This window comes from Embiotoca jacksoni, unplaced genomic scaffold, assembly GCF_022577435.1.
Source record: "Embiotoca jacksoni isolate LCO1_2020_lvr unplaced genomic scaffold, fEmbJac1.0.p SCAF_32, whole genome shotgun sequence".
NCBI classification, from domain to species: Eukaryota; Metazoa; Chordata; class Actinopteri; family Embiotocidae; genus Embiotoca; species Embiotoca jacksoni.
Window position 1 is genome coordinate 4,801,586 of NW_027185384.1, and position 16,921 is coordinate 4,818,506.

General features: G+C 43.5%; 3 protein-coding genes across 7 annotated transcripts in view; all 3 read left to right on the forward strand.

Annotated features, from left to right (window-relative positions):
• Window positions 1-1,588: 1,588 nt before the first annotated feature.
• On the forward strand, window positions 1,589-4,769 carry yeats4 (YEATS domain containing 4). Its single transcript, XM_069164993.1, has 7 exons — window positions 1,589-2,410; window positions 2,621-2,740; window positions 2,935-3,001; window positions 3,208-3,302; window positions 3,654-3,743; window positions 3,973-4,060; window positions 4,241-4,769. The coding sequence occupies exons 1-7, from the start codon at window positions 2,360-2,362 to the stop codon at window positions 4,408-4,410; spliced, it is 681 nt and encodes a 226-aa protein (XP_069021094.1). The 5' UTR covers window positions 1,589-2,359; the 3' UTR covers window positions 4,411-4,769.
• Window positions 4,770-5,608: 839 nt separating this feature from the next.
• trmu (tRNA 5-methylaminomethyl-2-thiouridylate methyltransferase) lies at window positions 5,609-11,043 on the forward strand. Of its 2 annotated transcripts, XM_069164943.1 has the most exons (11): window positions 5,609-5,791; window positions 5,955-6,120; window positions 6,239-6,345; window positions 6,506-6,628; window positions 7,231-7,403; window positions 7,535-7,588; window positions 7,684-7,750; window positions 8,258-8,358; window positions 8,747-8,891; window positions 9,095-9,177; window positions 9,335-11,043. In XM_069164943.1, exons 1-11 carry the CDS (start codon window positions 5,710-5,712, stop codon window positions 9,482-9,484), a joined length of 1,251 nt encoding a protein of 416 aa, XP_069021044.1. In that variant the 5' UTR covers window positions 5,609-5,709; the 3' UTR covers window positions 9,485-11,043. The 2 variants fall into 2 exon arrangements, with proteins under 2 accessions (XP_069021044.1, XP_069021045.1); XM_069164944.1 differs by lacking the exon at window positions 6,506-6,628.
• Window positions 11,044-12,225: 1,182 nt separating this feature from the next.
• The window catches only part of celsr1a (cadherin EGF LAG seven-pass G-type receptor 1a), an 86,175-nt gene continuing 81,479 nt past the window's right edge, over window positions 12,226-16,921 (forward strand). For all 4 annotated transcript variants that reach the window (XM_069164884.1, XM_069164887.1, XM_069164885.1 and 1 more), the window contains exon 1: window positions 12,226-15,936. In XM_069164884.1, coding sequence (XP_069020985.1) covers window positions 12,402-15,936 — 3,535 coding nt within the window. In that variant the 5' untranslated portion in view covers window positions 12,226-12,401. The remainder of the gene's footprint in view (window positions 15,937-16,921) is intronic.

Below are 16,921 nucleotides of genomic sequence, written 5' to 3' on the forward strand. Positions count from 1 at the left end.
CCAAATGAATATGGATCAAATGAAAATAAACGCTAACATTTTTCTCTTGTATGAATTTAACAAAAAGCAAAATAACTGATATTGACAGGTTATCAAACACGGTCCCTGTTCAGTTTGGCCCTCTGTTGTTAAAATATCAATAATCTCCTGTTGAACTTTGTCCTATTTAAGATAATTGTCAAGATGATTGTGTTTAATCTATCATGTTGGTTCAAATCCATGAGCAACTATTGAAATATTGCATTTCTTAAGGTATTTGGTGGATGTAAAAATTGTCGGCCTCATCTCCAAGGACAGTAATCACTGAATTTTGATTACCGTTAATCAGACTGTAACAGTCGTCCAAACGTTTTTAAAGCCCTGGTGGTGCACTTTATATATATATATTGTTGTTCAGTATACTTTTTAAAAAAGTGTTTTATATTCATGAATGTTTCTTCGTTTGCTCCATTAACCCTGTAAACTCTGTAAAAGAGGAAGGAAACATTGTAAATTGGGTTTTGATGTTTTAAAGAAAAATAAGCTGTGATAAAGTCGGACATTTTGACATGAAAGGGGGTAAAAAAAAAAAAAATGTGAATGCCAGTTCTTCTGATCGGCGCCTTAAAAATGCAAAAAGTTTAAAAGTCCCTTACCAATTTGAATTATTTTGGCTGAATGGACCTCATATCAACAACAACGTGTTTGTGTGTACAGGTCATGCTTGATTGGCTTCTCTGTTCTGTTGGTACTACAGGGGCATGACGCTTTGCAATTCTGTCATTTCTTTTTCATGTACATCGACTTTTTTGTAATCTCCACCAGAGTTCCTCTCGGGTCAACCTGAGCAGAAGTCTAATCGGCCAGAATAAGAGCGTCCAAATGCAGGGTTTGTGTTCAAGATAGTTGGATGTCACTTGCTTTTTGTGCGAGCTTCTCTCCTCAGCGCTGAAGGTAAGTGTTTTCAGGTCTACCTGCAGAAGAAAAAGGAAGTCTGGCTGTCTCTGTTGCATGAAGCAAGAGGTTTTACACAAAGCAGTTGGGAAGTATCTGGTTTTAAAAGTGTTACCAGTATTTCAGTTGCACTGTGTAATGTTAGGATGCCTTTACTAGTCATCACCAGATCCCCAGCTACTTTTTCTTTTTTTGTATTCTCCAGACGATAAAATGTTTTGAAAGTTAACAGACTAACCTCAAACTGAAACTTATTGCAAGAAGTAATGTGCAGAAAAACAATTATTTTATAGTAGCACAGCTATTCTGACTTGCCTAGTGAAATGCAGGACTTCTCTGGTTTTAAAAAATATATATATTTTTTACACAAGTCTTTGTACAACTCAGTCCTGGTATTTGTGTCATTGATACAACTTGGTTAGTAAATTATTTCTGTCAACTCAAACTTGATCCCCTGGGGATTGTTAGTAATGGTTTGTTTTGAGTAGAACATTTTGCTTTCAGCCAAAGGCACATGACGGGTATACATTTTTTCATTTGTCTCCAAAAGAATAAAGCATTTCTAAATTCACTTTGGTTATGTGGTTTTGGCTCATTATTAACGATACATCTAATAAATGACGTGGCCAGTCACTGATCGTGAGGTTTTAGTCATTTTGTCAACAAAGTGGGAAAACTGGAGAAGAAATAACGACCACAATACATTCTCCTAAATTGTTCATGTTTACTAAAGGTGCATTAACAAATGATCTCAAAAATAGAAAGCTTGCAAATGGAAGAAAAAAACACGGTGCCTAATCTCGGATTAAACGGCTAACCCAGGTAATGACAAATGGTACCCAAGTGGGTAAATTTGGCGTGACTGTCTTCTTGCTTTGTTACTGATCTAACAAGGGACATGTATGTGGACATGTGGGAAGTTAGACGTGGAAAATTATTAACTAATCTTAAAGAGGCACGGTTGATTTGTGTTTGCAAACACAATTGATAAAATTAAAAAAAAAAATGCATAGATGAAAACGCAAAATATACAAAAGGCTTTTCTCTGCTAAAACGTTTTCTATCGAATTAGATCTAACTAAATGACAAACGCAAATCAAGATGTCAAAATCAGGAAACAAGGGGAAAGAAGGAGTCATTAAAAAAAAAATGTACCATAATTTCGTCAAATTATTTTGTAATGCTTGCCGACGTTATTACTTCCATCGGCCGGAACCTTTGCGTCCTGAACATAGCAGATGCACGAACACGCTGCACACTTGCTACTTCCGGCGCTTGTTTGGCTGGCAGTTCAAAATGAGATAGCTGGACGTGCGCGGAGTACGTTTAGTGCTTCAATGGCACTTTTATTAGATTTAGAAACACGCGGTGGAACAACTCGAGTAAAAACGGAGTAACTTTATTCTATTTTTTTTTTCGCTGTACTATGTTCAAAAAGATGACTGAATTTGGTCCAGATTCCGGGGGGCGCGTGAAGGTAACACAGCTCGACAGTGAATTTATTGAAAATCAACCGGGGCAATTTTTAATCGTTAAAATAGCCAAATTAAACGTTTTGATGACGTACATTTCCCTGGTTTTGCCTTAATGAATATCTCTTAATTTGTAATGTTTTAATATTAACATTGATCTTCATTTCTTGTTGTTGTTGTTGTTGTTGTTTTTTTGTTGCTCTTGTTAACTGCAGGGAGTGACTATCGTGAAGCCCATCGTGTTTGGGAACGTTGCCCGCTACTTTGGGAAGAAGAGAGAGGAGGATGGACACACTCATCAGTGGTCTGTCTACGTGAAGCCTTACAGAAATGAGGTAAGACGCCCAGGTTAGGGTTACCATGGCGATGCATCCCAGTAGGAAGTGAACCATCTTTGTAGTCCCGAAAACCCAGAGTTTAAAACCTAAAGTTAACTCGATCAGCCCACAGGCCTCTGGTTGAGCACTGACTGCCAAAGTCGAAGTTTTTATGATGTTATATTAAAAATGCATGATATTGTTTCTTCCAGGATATGTCTGCATATGTTAAGAAGATCCAGTTCAAGCTACACGAGAGCTACGGAAACCCACTGAGAGGTGAGTTCACCTTTTAAGTTTAGTTTTTTTAATTTTTTTTAATTATGGGATCCGGAAAAAGTGTCCCGCTGAAGATATTTTTCTCGTACAAGTATTCTTCCCCTTCCCCTCTACCCTCGATTTCGTTGTGTCACGTAAAATGTATAAATGCGACAAATGCATAAACAAAACCGTGTCATCAGTGTTTGTGTCTCTTTGACTTCCAGTGGTCACCAAGCCTCCGTATGAGATTACAGAGACGGGCTGGGGGGAGTTTGAGATCATCGTCAAGATTTTCTTCATCGATCCCAATGAGAGACCTGTAAGAGCCGCCAAAAGTAGTCTCAACGGTTTGGGGGGGGCGGGGGGGGGGGGGGTAAAAGTAAACTACGTGATACAAACATTTGCTGTGTGCTAAAGTGTGCATTTATTACCAGTTTGTTGCTTTAATATATTTCATGTTCTCGGGGAAAAAGGAAAACATTAGACTGATGTTTATTTGAGCAGTTTTGCACAACACTCAGCAAATGAAGAAGTATATAGTATTCTGTAGGAAGTGAGAATTTAACCTCTACTTGTATTGATTTGTACTGTGTGTGTGTGTGTGTGTGTGTGTGTGTGTGTGTGTGTGTGTGTGTGTGTGTCTCTCTCTCTCTCTCTCTCTCTCTCTCAGGTGACGCTGTACCATTTGTTAAAGCTGTTCCAGTCAGATTCCAGTGCCATGCCCAAGAAGACGGTCGTTTCTGAATTCTACGATGAAATGGTACACTTACTTTAAATCCTGTATCATATCACCACGTTCACTGTTGCACCGGTCTGTGTGTCCCCGCAGGTCGCTGTACATGATAGACGACAGTAATCACGTTGCTGTTGCAGTGCTGTGTTTCTCTCTAGTCTTTTTGTCACATGTACATAGATGAAATGGTTCAGGGAGGTTAGACTGACTTCTTATCTTTCTGTGATTTTTTTTTTTTTTTTTTTTTTTTTTTTAGATCTTTCAGGATCCTACAGCGATGATGCAGCAGCTACTGACCACGTCAAGACAACTTACTCTGGGAGCATACAAGCACGAGACGGAGTGTATGTATTCTCCTACTGAATATAGTAACAGAAGATCGAGTGTGTGAATGCAGATTCATGTTGTCACTCATCCGCAGTTGTAACTGTCTGACCTCCATAAAGTAAAAATGTAGTTGTCGCCGGTGCACAAAGCAGCATTCACAAAGGTTTTGAGCGACCGTCGTCCCCGTTTGTTTGCAGTCGGCGAGCTGGAGCAAAGGACCAAGGAGAAAATGGAGGCGGCAAAGAAGAGAACGAGCCAGGAGATCACAGAGCTGAAGGACAAACTCAAAGCCAGCAGAGAAAACATCAACCACCTGAAGGCCGAGATCCGGAAACTGGAGGAAGATGGAGACCACAAGGATCACTGAGCGATGCACAAACACACACGTGGACACGATCATCCGGCGAGGCACAGTTTGTTTTCTGTGCTGCGGACCTCACCGCCCGTTCAAAAACGATGCGTTGTTGTGATTTGTTTGTAATTCGCTTTTTGTTTTTGTCGGTTGAACTCTCCGGGTTGCATTTCCCACAAAAGGCTGAAATGTTTTAAGATTAAGACGAGGCCATAACAATTTGTTTTTGTTTTTTTTTTGGTGTAGAAATTTTTTGACACGACAATTCAAAATACTTTTTCAAAAATATGTTTGAAAATATGTTCAACATTACTAAGGTTGCCATTTTTTTTTTCATTTTTTTTTAATATAAACTAAAATGTGTTTACAACATCGCTCGTGTAAGTTTCTTCTGTCGTAAACATTCAGATTTGGTGAGAGCTGATTCACGGAACAAACCGGAAAACTGTTGTTCACTCAAAAATCACAGAAGACCTCGACCTTCATGTCAGTCCATTCGTATTATACGATCTGAGCAAACAGCGTAATGATGAGGGAATTTTCAATTTCAAAGAGTCCACGAAGGCATCGACAGGAAGTTCTGACCAACTGTTGCCGACGCTGAACCAGATGTACACGGTGCAACTTGTTTGTCCTTTGGTTGTTGTTGTTTTGTTTTTTGTTTTCTTTAAAACTGCAAAGGAAATATGGTCAGATACAAATATCTGGAATGGAAACGATGTTGTACAAGCCTGTGCAGCACAAGTAAATTCAGTGGGTCGACTCCAGATGTCCTTCATCAGCTGGAAACTCGAGGAAAGGGAAGTTGTGTACAAATTGTTCAAAGACACCTTCAGTCAAAAAGTCCTTAAAGGAAGAATGGCCTCACACTGCATGGTTGTTTTTCTTTTCAATAGCTTCAATGTTTTGTGACCCAGTGACTTATAGCCAATGGGACATTGTGTTGCTATACTGGACAAATAAGATGCAACTCTTTTGATTGGACTTTACGAGAAAAGGTTTTTTTTTTTTAGCTCATCTCATCTCATCTCATCATCGTCAAGTCCCTCATCTGTCCAATATAATAATACATGATTAAATAACAATTCCGCATTGGGTCACATGACATGGACGCTATTGAACCCCCCTCCCCTCTCCCCTCCCCGCGCTGCATGATTGGTTCCAGTTTAAATAGTTTCAAGTCGGAAGCTTTTGTTCCCCGGACAAAAAAACATGGCGGCCTTTTGAGAGTGGCAATGGAGAGGTGTCAGTTAATGCTTCTTGGTTACACAGGGAAGACATTGCGTGAATTAAAAGCATTATAATTAGAAAAATATGGGTTTGATAAGACACATCGTGTGCGCCATGTCCGGCGGCGTCGACAGCTCGGTCACCGCGTTACTGCTGAAGAGAAGAGGTGAGACCGGCCGTGAAACACACCTGAAAGTGACCTGTTCGTTATACAAGTGTTTGCTGACATTTCAAAAAAAAAAAAAAAAAAAATATATATATATATATATATAACACGTGCTCGACCTCCTGTTGCCAAAACTTCTTCTTCGGTTGTGTGCTTTGAGAAGGATACAGCGTGACGGGAGTTTTTATGAAGAACTGGGACTCCCTGGATGAGAGCGGGGTCTGCTCTGCCGAGAAGGACTGTGAGGACGCCTACAGAGTCTGTCAGACCCTGGACATCCCCTTCCATCAAGTGTCCTACGTCAAAGAGTACTGGCTCGAAGTCTTCAGGTATTTCTGTGTGCCACGCCTATGAGACACCTTTTTATTTATTTTTTTAATATTTCTTTTTTTATTTATTTTTTTATTAGAATTCATATTCTAAGTGTTACACCTGTCTTATTTACAGTAATCTGCTAAAGGAGTACGAGAAGGGCCGGACACCCAACCCGGATATACTGTGCAACAAACACATCAAATTCAACCACTTCCACAAGTACGCCGTCAACACTCTGGGTATGTCTTATGTCGTCGTGGGATTCTCCCGATTTTGATTCTCCCGACGCTTAATATTTGTTGAACCTGTGAATTCAAAAGCGGTTCAAATTGTGAGGACCGAATTGAAGTGTGAAAAGCACGGCGACAAGTATAAAAGTGCGGCGATTTGTTGGCTTAGGCGCCGATGCCATGGCGACGGGCCACTACGCCAGGACGTCGCAGGAAGACGACGAGGTTTTCCGACAGCCACACGCAGCCCCGACAACCAAACTCTTCAGGGACCGGCTTCAGATCAGAAATCGTGAGTGTTTGGCTCTCTGCGCCGACGAAGCCTTCGCCGGGATTCGCGTTTCGTTGTTTAATCTACCCCGTCGTCTGTAGTTTGTGACGCGCGTCAGGCCCGCGGCGGTGAAAAAGAGCTGCTGCCCTCTCAGCACGGTTCGTTTACCCACCGCAGCGCAGAGCACGACCCTTCGAAATCCTGCTGGAATAAATGAATGATCTGAAGCTGAAATGTTGTCAATTTCAATACAAACTCGTGTTTTCAGACATTTACAAACGTGAAAGATGTCGTAAATTTCTAATTGACCGGCAGTGAAAAAGAGGCTTTTTTTTTTTTTTTGTTAGATACCTGTTGTTCGGACTCCCCTCGTTGTGTTTCTGTCCGTCACGTGTTTATTTACTTGTGTGTATAGGTCATGTTTGCGGTCATTTGCTTAAAGAGCAGGGAAGTAAAATCCGATCACAAGTGATGATGATGATGATGATGATGATGATGATGCCAGGTGTGAACAGACTGAGCGGACCACCTGTGATTTGGATCTCGTGCCAGGTTCTCGATCCGTTTCACCAGCCATGCCGCGGCCATCCGTCTTAATCTATCTCCTGTTTTCCCGCCGTTAGCTGTGAGGTTGTACAAAGGAGCCGATCTCCTCAAAGATCAGACCTTCTTCCTCAGTCAGATCTCGCAAGACGCCCTGCGACAGACTCTGTTCCCGCTCGCCGGACTCACCAAGGAGTTTGTGAAGAAGATTGCCGCTGAGGCGGGATTTCACCACGTGCTGAAGAAGAAAGAGGTGGGCAAGAAACACAAACGTATAAAGGAAGACATTAATGCTCATATCAGGAGAGTGTGTGAGCAGGGATTTATTTTGACGCACAACAATGGCTACATGAGTGTATTATTATTATTTATTTTTTTTTTCAGAGCATGGGCATCTGTTTCATTGGAGAGAGAAACTTTGAAAACTTCATATTAGAGGTGAGAAGCAAAAATAACTTTTGTTTTCTTTCTTTTCCTTGGATTTGTTGCGCCGTCACCGATCTAAACTTCCACAGTTCTGTTCCCATTTCTAGTATCTGGAACCAAAACCGGGGAACTTGGTCTCCATTGAAGATGGGGCTATAATGGGAACACACAAAGGTATGTTTGTAGCCGTTTGACATTCTCTAATTGTAAATACGTTCTCCAGTCCCTCCAGGAAATAAGATTTTTGCAATCGCAACGATAAATGTTAATTCAAATAATCTCTGCAGTATTTGCACAGGCGAGCAATTTTTCAGAATTCCTGTGATTTTTACTGCATATATATATAATTATTATTATTATTATTATTTTTTTAATCTGACAATTTTTTCCATTCAAAGAAAATCAGATAAAACTTAAAGTAGCTGAAAATCAAACATTTTGATTGAAACAGTCTCAGAAATACTCTGAAATTCTGGAGGGACTGATTATTGTTCAGACTGAATACAATGGCTCTTATTGTTACATGTTATGGCCATGAAAACACTAATTTCATTTGAAATTGCCTCCCTTTTTTTTTTTTTTTTGCTTAGCCATCACAATTTGTGTCCCAAACCTTTACCACCAGTCCTAGTGGACACATCCTGTCCTTTCTCTTGTCATTTTCTGCTTCTGTCCTTCCAGGTTGGTTCACTGTGACGCTGGGACAGAGGGCGAAGATAGGAGGGCAGAGAGACGCCTGGTTCGTGGTGGACAAAGACATTGTGACTGGAGATGTGTTTGTGGTGAGAAATCTTTTTTATATATATATATGTATATATATATATATATATATATATTTTTTTTTTACTAAAATTGAATCTTCCTCCCCTTTTTTCGTCTGCCCTTGAAGCATGTATCCTCCTTTCATAGAAAAGTACATTTTTCTATGATTACATTAACATTTAGATAAATTATGCAGTTTATTAAAATATACACATACAGTAAAATGTACTGTAAGTTTTATAGGATAAGATAAAAAAAATATATATATTTATATATATATATAACACCTGTATCATATTTATGTTGCGTCTTCCTTGAAGAAAATGCAGCATTTATTTTGCCTATTTGCGATGCAACACTGCAGACACTTTTGCTGATACTTAATTCATACAATTTGTCGTGGCTCAGGCTCCCACCACCAATCACCCGTCTCTCTTCCGTGACACCATACGAACCGACCGCTTCCACTGGCTGACGATTGACCCGCCTCTTGAACTGGCCAGGACCCAGATGTTGGAGTGCCACTTCCGCTTCATCCACCAGATGCCGCCCGGTGAGTTCCGTGTCATCGGGGCCTGTAAAGTGCTGATTTAGTGAAATTCAGATCAAAAGCTGCTTCTCCACATCATGGAAACGGCTCAACTCGAACCAAATCCAGAAAGGTCCCCGGCACCAAAAGCCGAGTCGTGTTGGGAGTTGAGCCGTGTGATGTAAAATCTGCAACACATAAAATACCACCTCCGTTGTTCTTTGCAGTTCCCTGCACGGTAACTCTGAACATGGACGGTTCTGTGTGGATTTCACTCTCCCAGCCCGTCCGAGCTCTGACACCTGGACAGGTAACAGCTGACACACCAGTGATACAGGATACGGCGTAGTTGTTCAGGACTACCGTGTAACACCACCTTTTACTGCCAGAAACATGCAGCCACGTGCACGCAGTTCCTCTGTCTTACTGCGGGAGTTGTTTGTTTTTCCTCCTCGTCCCTGGAACAGTTTGCCGTGCTCTACAAAGGGGACGAGTGTCTGGGCAGTGGGAAGATCATCCAACTGGGCCCCAGCGAATTCACTCTCCAGAAGGGCCGAGAACGGCTGGTGGCAGGCGCGCAGCACAAAGAGGAGCCGACTCCTGAACCAGCCAGCTGAGGCGAGCTCGCAGTCCGACGCGTGGTGGAAACGCACATTAGGTGGAGCGCCCTGATGAGGAAAGTAAGCTGACTCCTGCACAGGGTTCGGCGACGAAGTGCCTCTGATGAAGGCCACAACTGGTCCGAAGTGTTTTTAAATGCTCTTATAGCTCATTGGTATTTATTACGCGAGGGTGGATCTGCTCCGTGCTCAGACAAACCAAAGCCAAAGTGTGTGTTTGAGTGGAAACTTGTCGCTAATAAGACCCTTTATTATGAGAAAGTAACCCCATGAATACATTTTTACACCCAAGACATTACAGAAGAGATCCGCACCGACACCTCAACAATCATTTCTTGGTACACTATGTTTGATTCCTCTTGTAATGGAAACAGGCAGCCGTCTCTTATACTCAACTAATTCTCTGAGGAACCTCCTGGATGGTATTAGTCCTGCTGGTACTGTCGGCTTCCTTTCAAGAAGGACAGGCTCGTTGAAATATTTAAGGCAAGCAGCTGTTGGATAATCAATGTCCTCGATCTGGTATATGCATTAGGGAGGTTGAGTGTATTTTCAAAATAATTTCATGAAAGACACGCTGGAGTGTAATCACCATAAGTCACAAAATCAGAAAACCAAATTTAAGATCGTTAACAGTAGTCAGTTGAATCATTTTGTTTTGATGGAAAATTGATCAGCTACACAGCCTTAATATAAGCTGCCATCTGCGTGTCTTTTTTTTTTTTTTTTTTTTTTTTTTTTTTTTTAAGGGAAACTGCAGTCGGAGGCCTTTAGCATTTCTTGTAATAATAGGAAAGCTGCGACTTACCCAGGGAGAGGAGAGTGGACGTATGTTACGGTGGCTCGTCAGTCAGCACGGCTACACGGTGGTCAGGAAATGGTCAACACTGCCACGACTGACAACGTTTTTTGGGCCATCAGACTTGGACCCTCTGTGAATCAAAGTAGGCCTAATATCCTTCTGTTTATTTACTGCAATGGAATTTAAAATGATATTTTTACTGTAATTTACTACATTTTCCGAAGCTCCTCAGGTACCCACGTATTGCTCTACCTACCTTTACCTTTTTGTCGAACCAGCCGATCACCTCTAAGGCTCATGAATGTTCTTTTCTGTAAGTGTTACAACATTTCACATGCAGCTGAGCTCACTTCTGTATTTAATGATCGTCTTTGAGAACAAGATAGTTTTTCTGTGTGACATTATGAACCTAAAAACACACACCGAGTTGAAAAAAATAACTGCAACCAAACACAATACAAAAACACAAATACGGTGGTATTTGTAGTTTTAGCTCATCTTTGTGCACCAGTTTGAAGCCACTTTAGTTAACATGTCATTCCCCATCTGTTGTATGATTTTGTACGTACAGTACATTATTTCTGTAATGTCAGAGTATTGAAAAATGGGAGGAATCCGTTCAAAGACAGTTTTCAAAAACAAAATAAGTGCCTTCATTTGGAGGTCTCGGGGATAAACTCAGCCCCAGTTCCTAAATTACAAACTGTACATGACTGAACATTAACTGTAAATAAACCCAGTGAGTTGTAAGATATGTTGACTTGTATTTCATTTGCCTGTACCGTTGTGGTGCATCCAGAGTCATTATATTCTTGAGGAAAAATACAGTGGGCCACCTGTTCATTGTTTGTTTTAAACGTATTGATCCGCCGGGGGTCGCTATTGTACAGGTTTAACCCCCAGAGTTAACCAGTTGCCCTGGAGTTGGCAGGTTTTGCACAAACATGCTCCTAATGGGAGTCACGGCGTGACCTAATTATATGAATCTCACTTCAGCATCATGTCTTTTTTTCCCCCCAGAATACATAACATAATTTTTTAATTTGTGACATATTTTCTTGTTATTTGTAACTTAAAAATGAGGAAGAACCCCCCCCCCCCCCAAAAAAAAAAGATTAGAATTAAAAAGAAACATAAAAACTCAAACATCACTGATAATATGGATTCAAATAAAATAGGTGGGGGGGGGAGACTAAGCAGTGCTTTTAAGTGAATATTAAAGAGGAGAGAAAACAATTGGATGCCCAATGAAATGCAATCTAATTTTACATTAAAAACAAAAAAAACGTTCAAAAAACCCAGGAGAACCTGTGCTCATTTTCTGAGATTAAAAAGTTGTACAAGTATTGCTGTGAAGACCATTCAGAAGTCTAACCATGACGCGCACAATCATATAGGCCACGAACGAATAAACCTAATGACTGATGGGCTGCAATATTTGTATGGTGTATTGGCGACAGTTATTTGAATTATGATGTTAAAGTGTCGCATCTTTTTAGCAGATGAACAAAGTTGTGGGACTTAAGTTTGAAATTTAACAACTTTTTTTCCCTAAAGTCTTTGTTCAAAGACTGTTAAGTCTTTTTTTTTTTTTTTTTTTGTAAGTACCTTCACTGCTCCCAACTACTTAAACACAGAAAAGGTGAAGAGGGAGCGACACTCGAACACACATTAGGAATTTTACCCCAACTCTCGCCCGTTTGGCATAACAATACACTTGCGCGCATTGGTCACCCGGTCAGTGCCACTTCCCCAATCTCCATGAGAAAAAAAAAAGTACACCCCCCCCCGCCACCCCCTCCGTGAAAGCGTCCCAGAGGGGGAAACACAGCAGGTTTATGCTAATAAGTCCTCAGAGGAGGAGGAGGAGGCGGCGGAGGAGACTGAGGAGAGCCACGGAGCCATTTTGTACTCATTTTAAACGCAGTGTGTGGGTTCACGCAGCCGCTGCGCGCCGTGGATACGCCGATACTATGGATACCAAGTGTCTTTTTCCACGTTGAAACTTCACCATGAGGGATAAAAGTAAAGCGCGGTGTTGGGAGAGGGAGAGTTAATGCTTTTGCGAAGTAGTTTCGGTGAAGTTAAGTGGGATTTGGCAGGTTTACAAGCATGGAGTTACCGATGTGTTGGGTCTGGGTTTGTGTCTTGTTCACCGCGCCGCTAGCGGGATGTTTGGAGATGCACCTCACGGAGACTTTACAGCCCGGGAGCCTTTTAGCAAACCTGTCGCTCGGCCCCGGATGGACTTACAAAATTGACAGGACTTTATCCCCCAAATTCATTCAGAGTTTTTTCCAAGTTGAGAGGCACGACGGGGTGATTCGTCTCTCCCACAAAGTTCACTGTGCGCACACGCCAAGGAACCCGGCGCCTGTTTATTTCAGAACAGGTTCCTCGAAATCTGGAGACGTTATTCTGACACATTTTAATGTGTTTGTCCACGGCCAGGACTGTTTTATTAAGTACAAGAGAAAGAAAGCGTCAGGTAAGCCAGACATTCACATTAAACACCTTTCAAAACTGGAGGCAACTTCCTGCTTACCTGCAGGTGAACTGTTTTTGAATGTAACGCAAGTTCTGCCTCCCTTCACGCGAAACATTTCCTTTTTGGACACGGAATGTGTTGGAAAACACTCGGTTGCAGTGTTCCGGCACGGGAATTTGTTCCTGGCCAATGACTTGTGTCTTGAGCACAGGGGACAGCCTGAAGTGAAATTGCACTGCGCATTGCACAGCTCCCCAGGCAGCCGACTTTCCGTGCTGCTGAGTGTGACGCTTAAAAAAGCGCCTAAACGACATGGATCTTTATCAGAAACCATCCACAGAAAGTCCGGCAAGTTGATACACAGGGGGAAGCGACAGGTGAACGCGGCTCCACAGTTTCAGCTCCCCAACTATCAGGTGTCTGTGCCCGAGAATGAGCCTGCGGGCACGCGGGTTATCACCCTGAAAGCAACTGACCCGGATGATGGGGAGGCAGGGAGGCTGGAGTACAGCATGGAAGCTTTGTTTGACAGAAGGTCTGATGACTTTTTCGACATCGACTTGCAGACGGGGAGCATAACAACCGTCCAGGCTCTGGACAGAGAAGTCAAAGACACACACGTTTTCAAAGTGACCGTGAGTGACAATGGCACCCCCAGAAGATCTGCCGCTTCTTACCTCACTGTCACAGTGAGTGACACTAATGACCACCGCCCCGTGTTTGAGCAAAATGAATACCGTGTTAGCATCCGGGAGAATGTAGAAGTGGGCTTTGAAGTGATGACGATCCGGGCCACTGACGGCGACGCTCCCTCCAACGCCAACATGATTTATAAAATAGTGAACGGCGAAGGAGTCAACTCCGTGTTTGAAATCGACCCCCGGAACGGCCTGGTGAGGATCAGGGAGCGGCCCGACAGGGAGACCCGGGCCCAGTACCAGCTGATAGTTGAGGCCAATGATCAGGGCAAAGACCCAGGTCCCCGCAGTGCCACCGCCACCGTTAACATCTCCGTGGAAGATGAGAATGACAACTACCCACAGTTCAGTGAAAAGAGGTATGTTGTGCAGGTCCCAGAGAATGTCGCAGTCAACACCAAGGTCATCCAGGTGGACGCGACGGACAAAGATGAGGGCAACAATGCCAAAGTTCACTATAGCATCATCAGTGGCAACGTTAAAGGACAGTTCTACATTCACTCCCCCACTGGCGTGATCGACGTCATCAACCCTCTGGACTATGAAATGATTCGGGAGTATAATTTGCGGATTAAGGCTCAGGATGGTGGCAGGCCTCCGCTGATCAACGGCACAGGGATGGTGGTGGTGCAAGTGGTGGACGTCAACGACAACGCCCCCATGTTTGTCAGCACACCTTTCCAGGCTACCGTGTTAGAAAATGTTGCCATCGGTTACTCTGTGATCCACATTCAAGCAATTGATGGTGATTCTGGAGAAAACGCCCGCCTGGAATACCGACTGACTGACACCGCACCGGGTTTTCCGTTCACCATCAACAACAGCACAGGCTGGATTACAGTGAGTGAAGAACTCGACAGGGAGACCACTGACTTCTACACCTTTGGCGTGCAGGCGAGAGATCACGGGATACCTGTGATGTCCTCCTCGGCCAGCGTCAGCATCACGGTGCTCGATGTGAACGACAACATACCCACATTCACAGAGAGGACCTACTCGCTGAAGATCAATGAAGACGCCGTCGTGGGGACCAGCGTGCTGACAATGACGGCCGTGGACCGAGACGTCAACAGTGTGGTGACGTATCAGATCTCCAGTGGCAACACCAGGAACCGCTTTGCCATCACTAGCCAGAGCGGCGGCGGCCTCATCACCTTAGCTCTTCCCTTGGACTACAAACAGGAGCGCCAGTACGTCCTGACCGTCACCGCCAGCGATGGAACGCGCTACGACACTGCTCAGGTGTTCATCAACGTGACGGACGCCAACACGCACCGGCCCGTCTTCCAGAGTGCCAACTACCAGGTGATGCTCAGTGAGGAAAAACCAGTGGGCTCCACTGTGGTGGTGATCAGTGCGACAGACGAGGACACGGGCGAAAATGCTCGCATCACCTATGTGATGGAGGACAATGTCCCTCAGTTTAAAATTGACCCGAATACAGGTGCCATCACAACACGGATGGAGATTGACTATGAAGACCAGGCCTCCTACACGTTAGCCATCATTGCCAGAGACAATGGCATCCCTCAGAAATCTGATACCACTTATGTGGAGATAATCATCCTGGATGCTAATGATAATGCTCCCCAGTTCATCAGAGATATGTACCAGGGGACCGTATTTGAAGACGCACCCGTCTACACCAGTGTACTTCAGATATCTGCTTCAGACAAAGATTCTGGCTCCAACGGCAGGGTGAGCTATACATTTCAAGGTGGCGATGATGGAGAGGGGGATTTTTTTATCGAGCCGTACTCCGGTATCATCAGAACCGCTCGCAAACTGGACCGGGAGAACGTTCCTGTGTACAAACTGAAGGCCTTTGCTGTGGATCGGGGGGTTCCGCCTCTCAAAGCAGCTGTTAATGTCCACGTTGTAGTCCAAGACATAAACGACAACGCTCCAGTGTTTGAGAAGGATGAGCTTTTCATTTGCGTGCAGGAGAACAGCCCGGTGGGGTCTGTCGTGGCTCAGATCACGGCCACGGACCCCGACGAGGGCACCAACGCTCAGATCATGTACCAGATCGTAGAAGGGAATAATCCGGAAGTTTTCCAGCTGGACATTTTTAACGGTGACCTCACTGCACTCACAGACCTGGATTACGAGGCTAAAACAGAGTATGTAATAGTGGTCCAGGCTACATCTGCGCCACTAGTGAGCCGGGCCACCGTGCACATCCGCCTGAAAGACATGAATGATAACATTCCGGTGCTGCAGGACTTTGAGATTATTTTTAATAACTATGTCACCAACAAGTCCAACAGTTTCCCATCAGGAATAATTGGAAAGGTACCGGCTCACGACCCGGATGTGTCGGATAAACTGCGGTACAAGTTTGAATCTGGAAACGAGCTCAGTCTGCTGCTGTTGAATGAAGACACCGGGGATCTGAGACTGAGCAAGGATCTGGACAACGACAGGCCCCTGGAAGCACCCATGACCATCTCTGTCTCGGGTATGTAATTATTTCTTCATCAACCTCTTTTTCTGTGAGAAAATCCCGCTTCTCATGTCGGTTTCACGTGTCAGTACTTTCAAACAAGGTCATAAAAAAAATGTGTCAAAGGTTTAAAATGCGAGTCACCACGTGTGCTGTATCGTCAAGCTGCAGAGTCAGTGTAGAACTTTCTGTTGAATGGGAACAGGCAGGTTTTGACTGTAGTGTTTGTTGACTGTATGATCAGTTAAGTGTTTGCTGCAGGCTTTGTGCAAGATCCGGTTGCGCTGCTTTTCTCCCATTTGGCTGAGAAATATTTTGTCTGCAAGTGGTTGGTTTGGGTAATAAAATAGGTGCAATTAGACAGGACACCCTCATAACTGAGCCGCTTTGTTGTTTCAGTTATGTGCATTTTTGTCAAAAGTAGGAACACACATGCATGTAGTGCAAGACTATGTGCCCTAATGAGTTCCTTCCCTCACTCTCCAAAGTCGATACAGGCTTGCTCTCTTTGAAGTGCAGAGGCTGAATGTTTTTGGCCGAATGTAGGTGCGTGAGGTTGATCAACATCTTGCCACAAGATGTTTCACCAGGATTTCGCCAAAGTAGCTCTCCTTGCTTTGCGTACGTTTTTCGCACTCGGTGCTACCCTAATTTTGAATGTAAAAAGAAGTTTGGAGAGGTTCCTGGAGCACCACTTCTGAGGGCTTTTGTGTTCGTAGTGAACGGTCATGTAGAAATAATTTGCATTAAGTTGCTTTTTTTTTTTCCCCCACCGCAGACGCAGACTTTGTTCTTTAAAGTTAAAGATTAGACCGATGCAAATACTTGAACATTCGCACCTAAACTGACGGGATGTTGGCTACGGTACAAGCAAGCACACATACACGCGCACTTTCCAAGGAAACACTTTGACATTAATCAGGCAGGATTAATCTGATACCCTGACAAAATAACTAGCCTGTCACCTATTGACAGCTGGTTGCTCAACCTCCTCCGTCTC

Bases quoted from the DNA above. Each gene is read 5' to 3' on its own strand.
- yeats4 (XM_069164993.1), top strand. From the start codon at position 2,360: ATGTTCAAAAAGATGACTGAATTTGGTCCAGATTCCGGGGGGCGCGTG. The intron at 2,411-2,620 runs GTAACACAGCTC...TGTTAACTGCAG, and splicing joins ATTCCGGGGGGCGCGTGAAG to GGAGTGACTATCGTGAAGCC. The intron at 3,002-3,207 runs GTGAGTTCACCT...TTTGACTTCCAG, and splicing joins CTACGGAAACCCACTGAGAG to TGGTCACCAAGCCTCCGTAT.
- trmu (XM_069164943.1), top strand. From the start codon at position 5,710: ATGGGTTTGATAAGACACATCGTGTGCGCCATGTCCGGCGGCGTCGAC. The intron at 5,792-5,954 runs GTGAGACCGGCC...TGCTTTGAGAAG, and splicing joins GTTACTGCTGAAGAGAAGAG to GATACAGCGTGACGGGAGTT. The intron at 6,629-7,230 runs GTGAGTGTTTGG...TCCCGCCGTTAG, and splicing joins CCGGCTTCAGATCAGAAATC to CTGTGAGGTTGTACAAAGGA.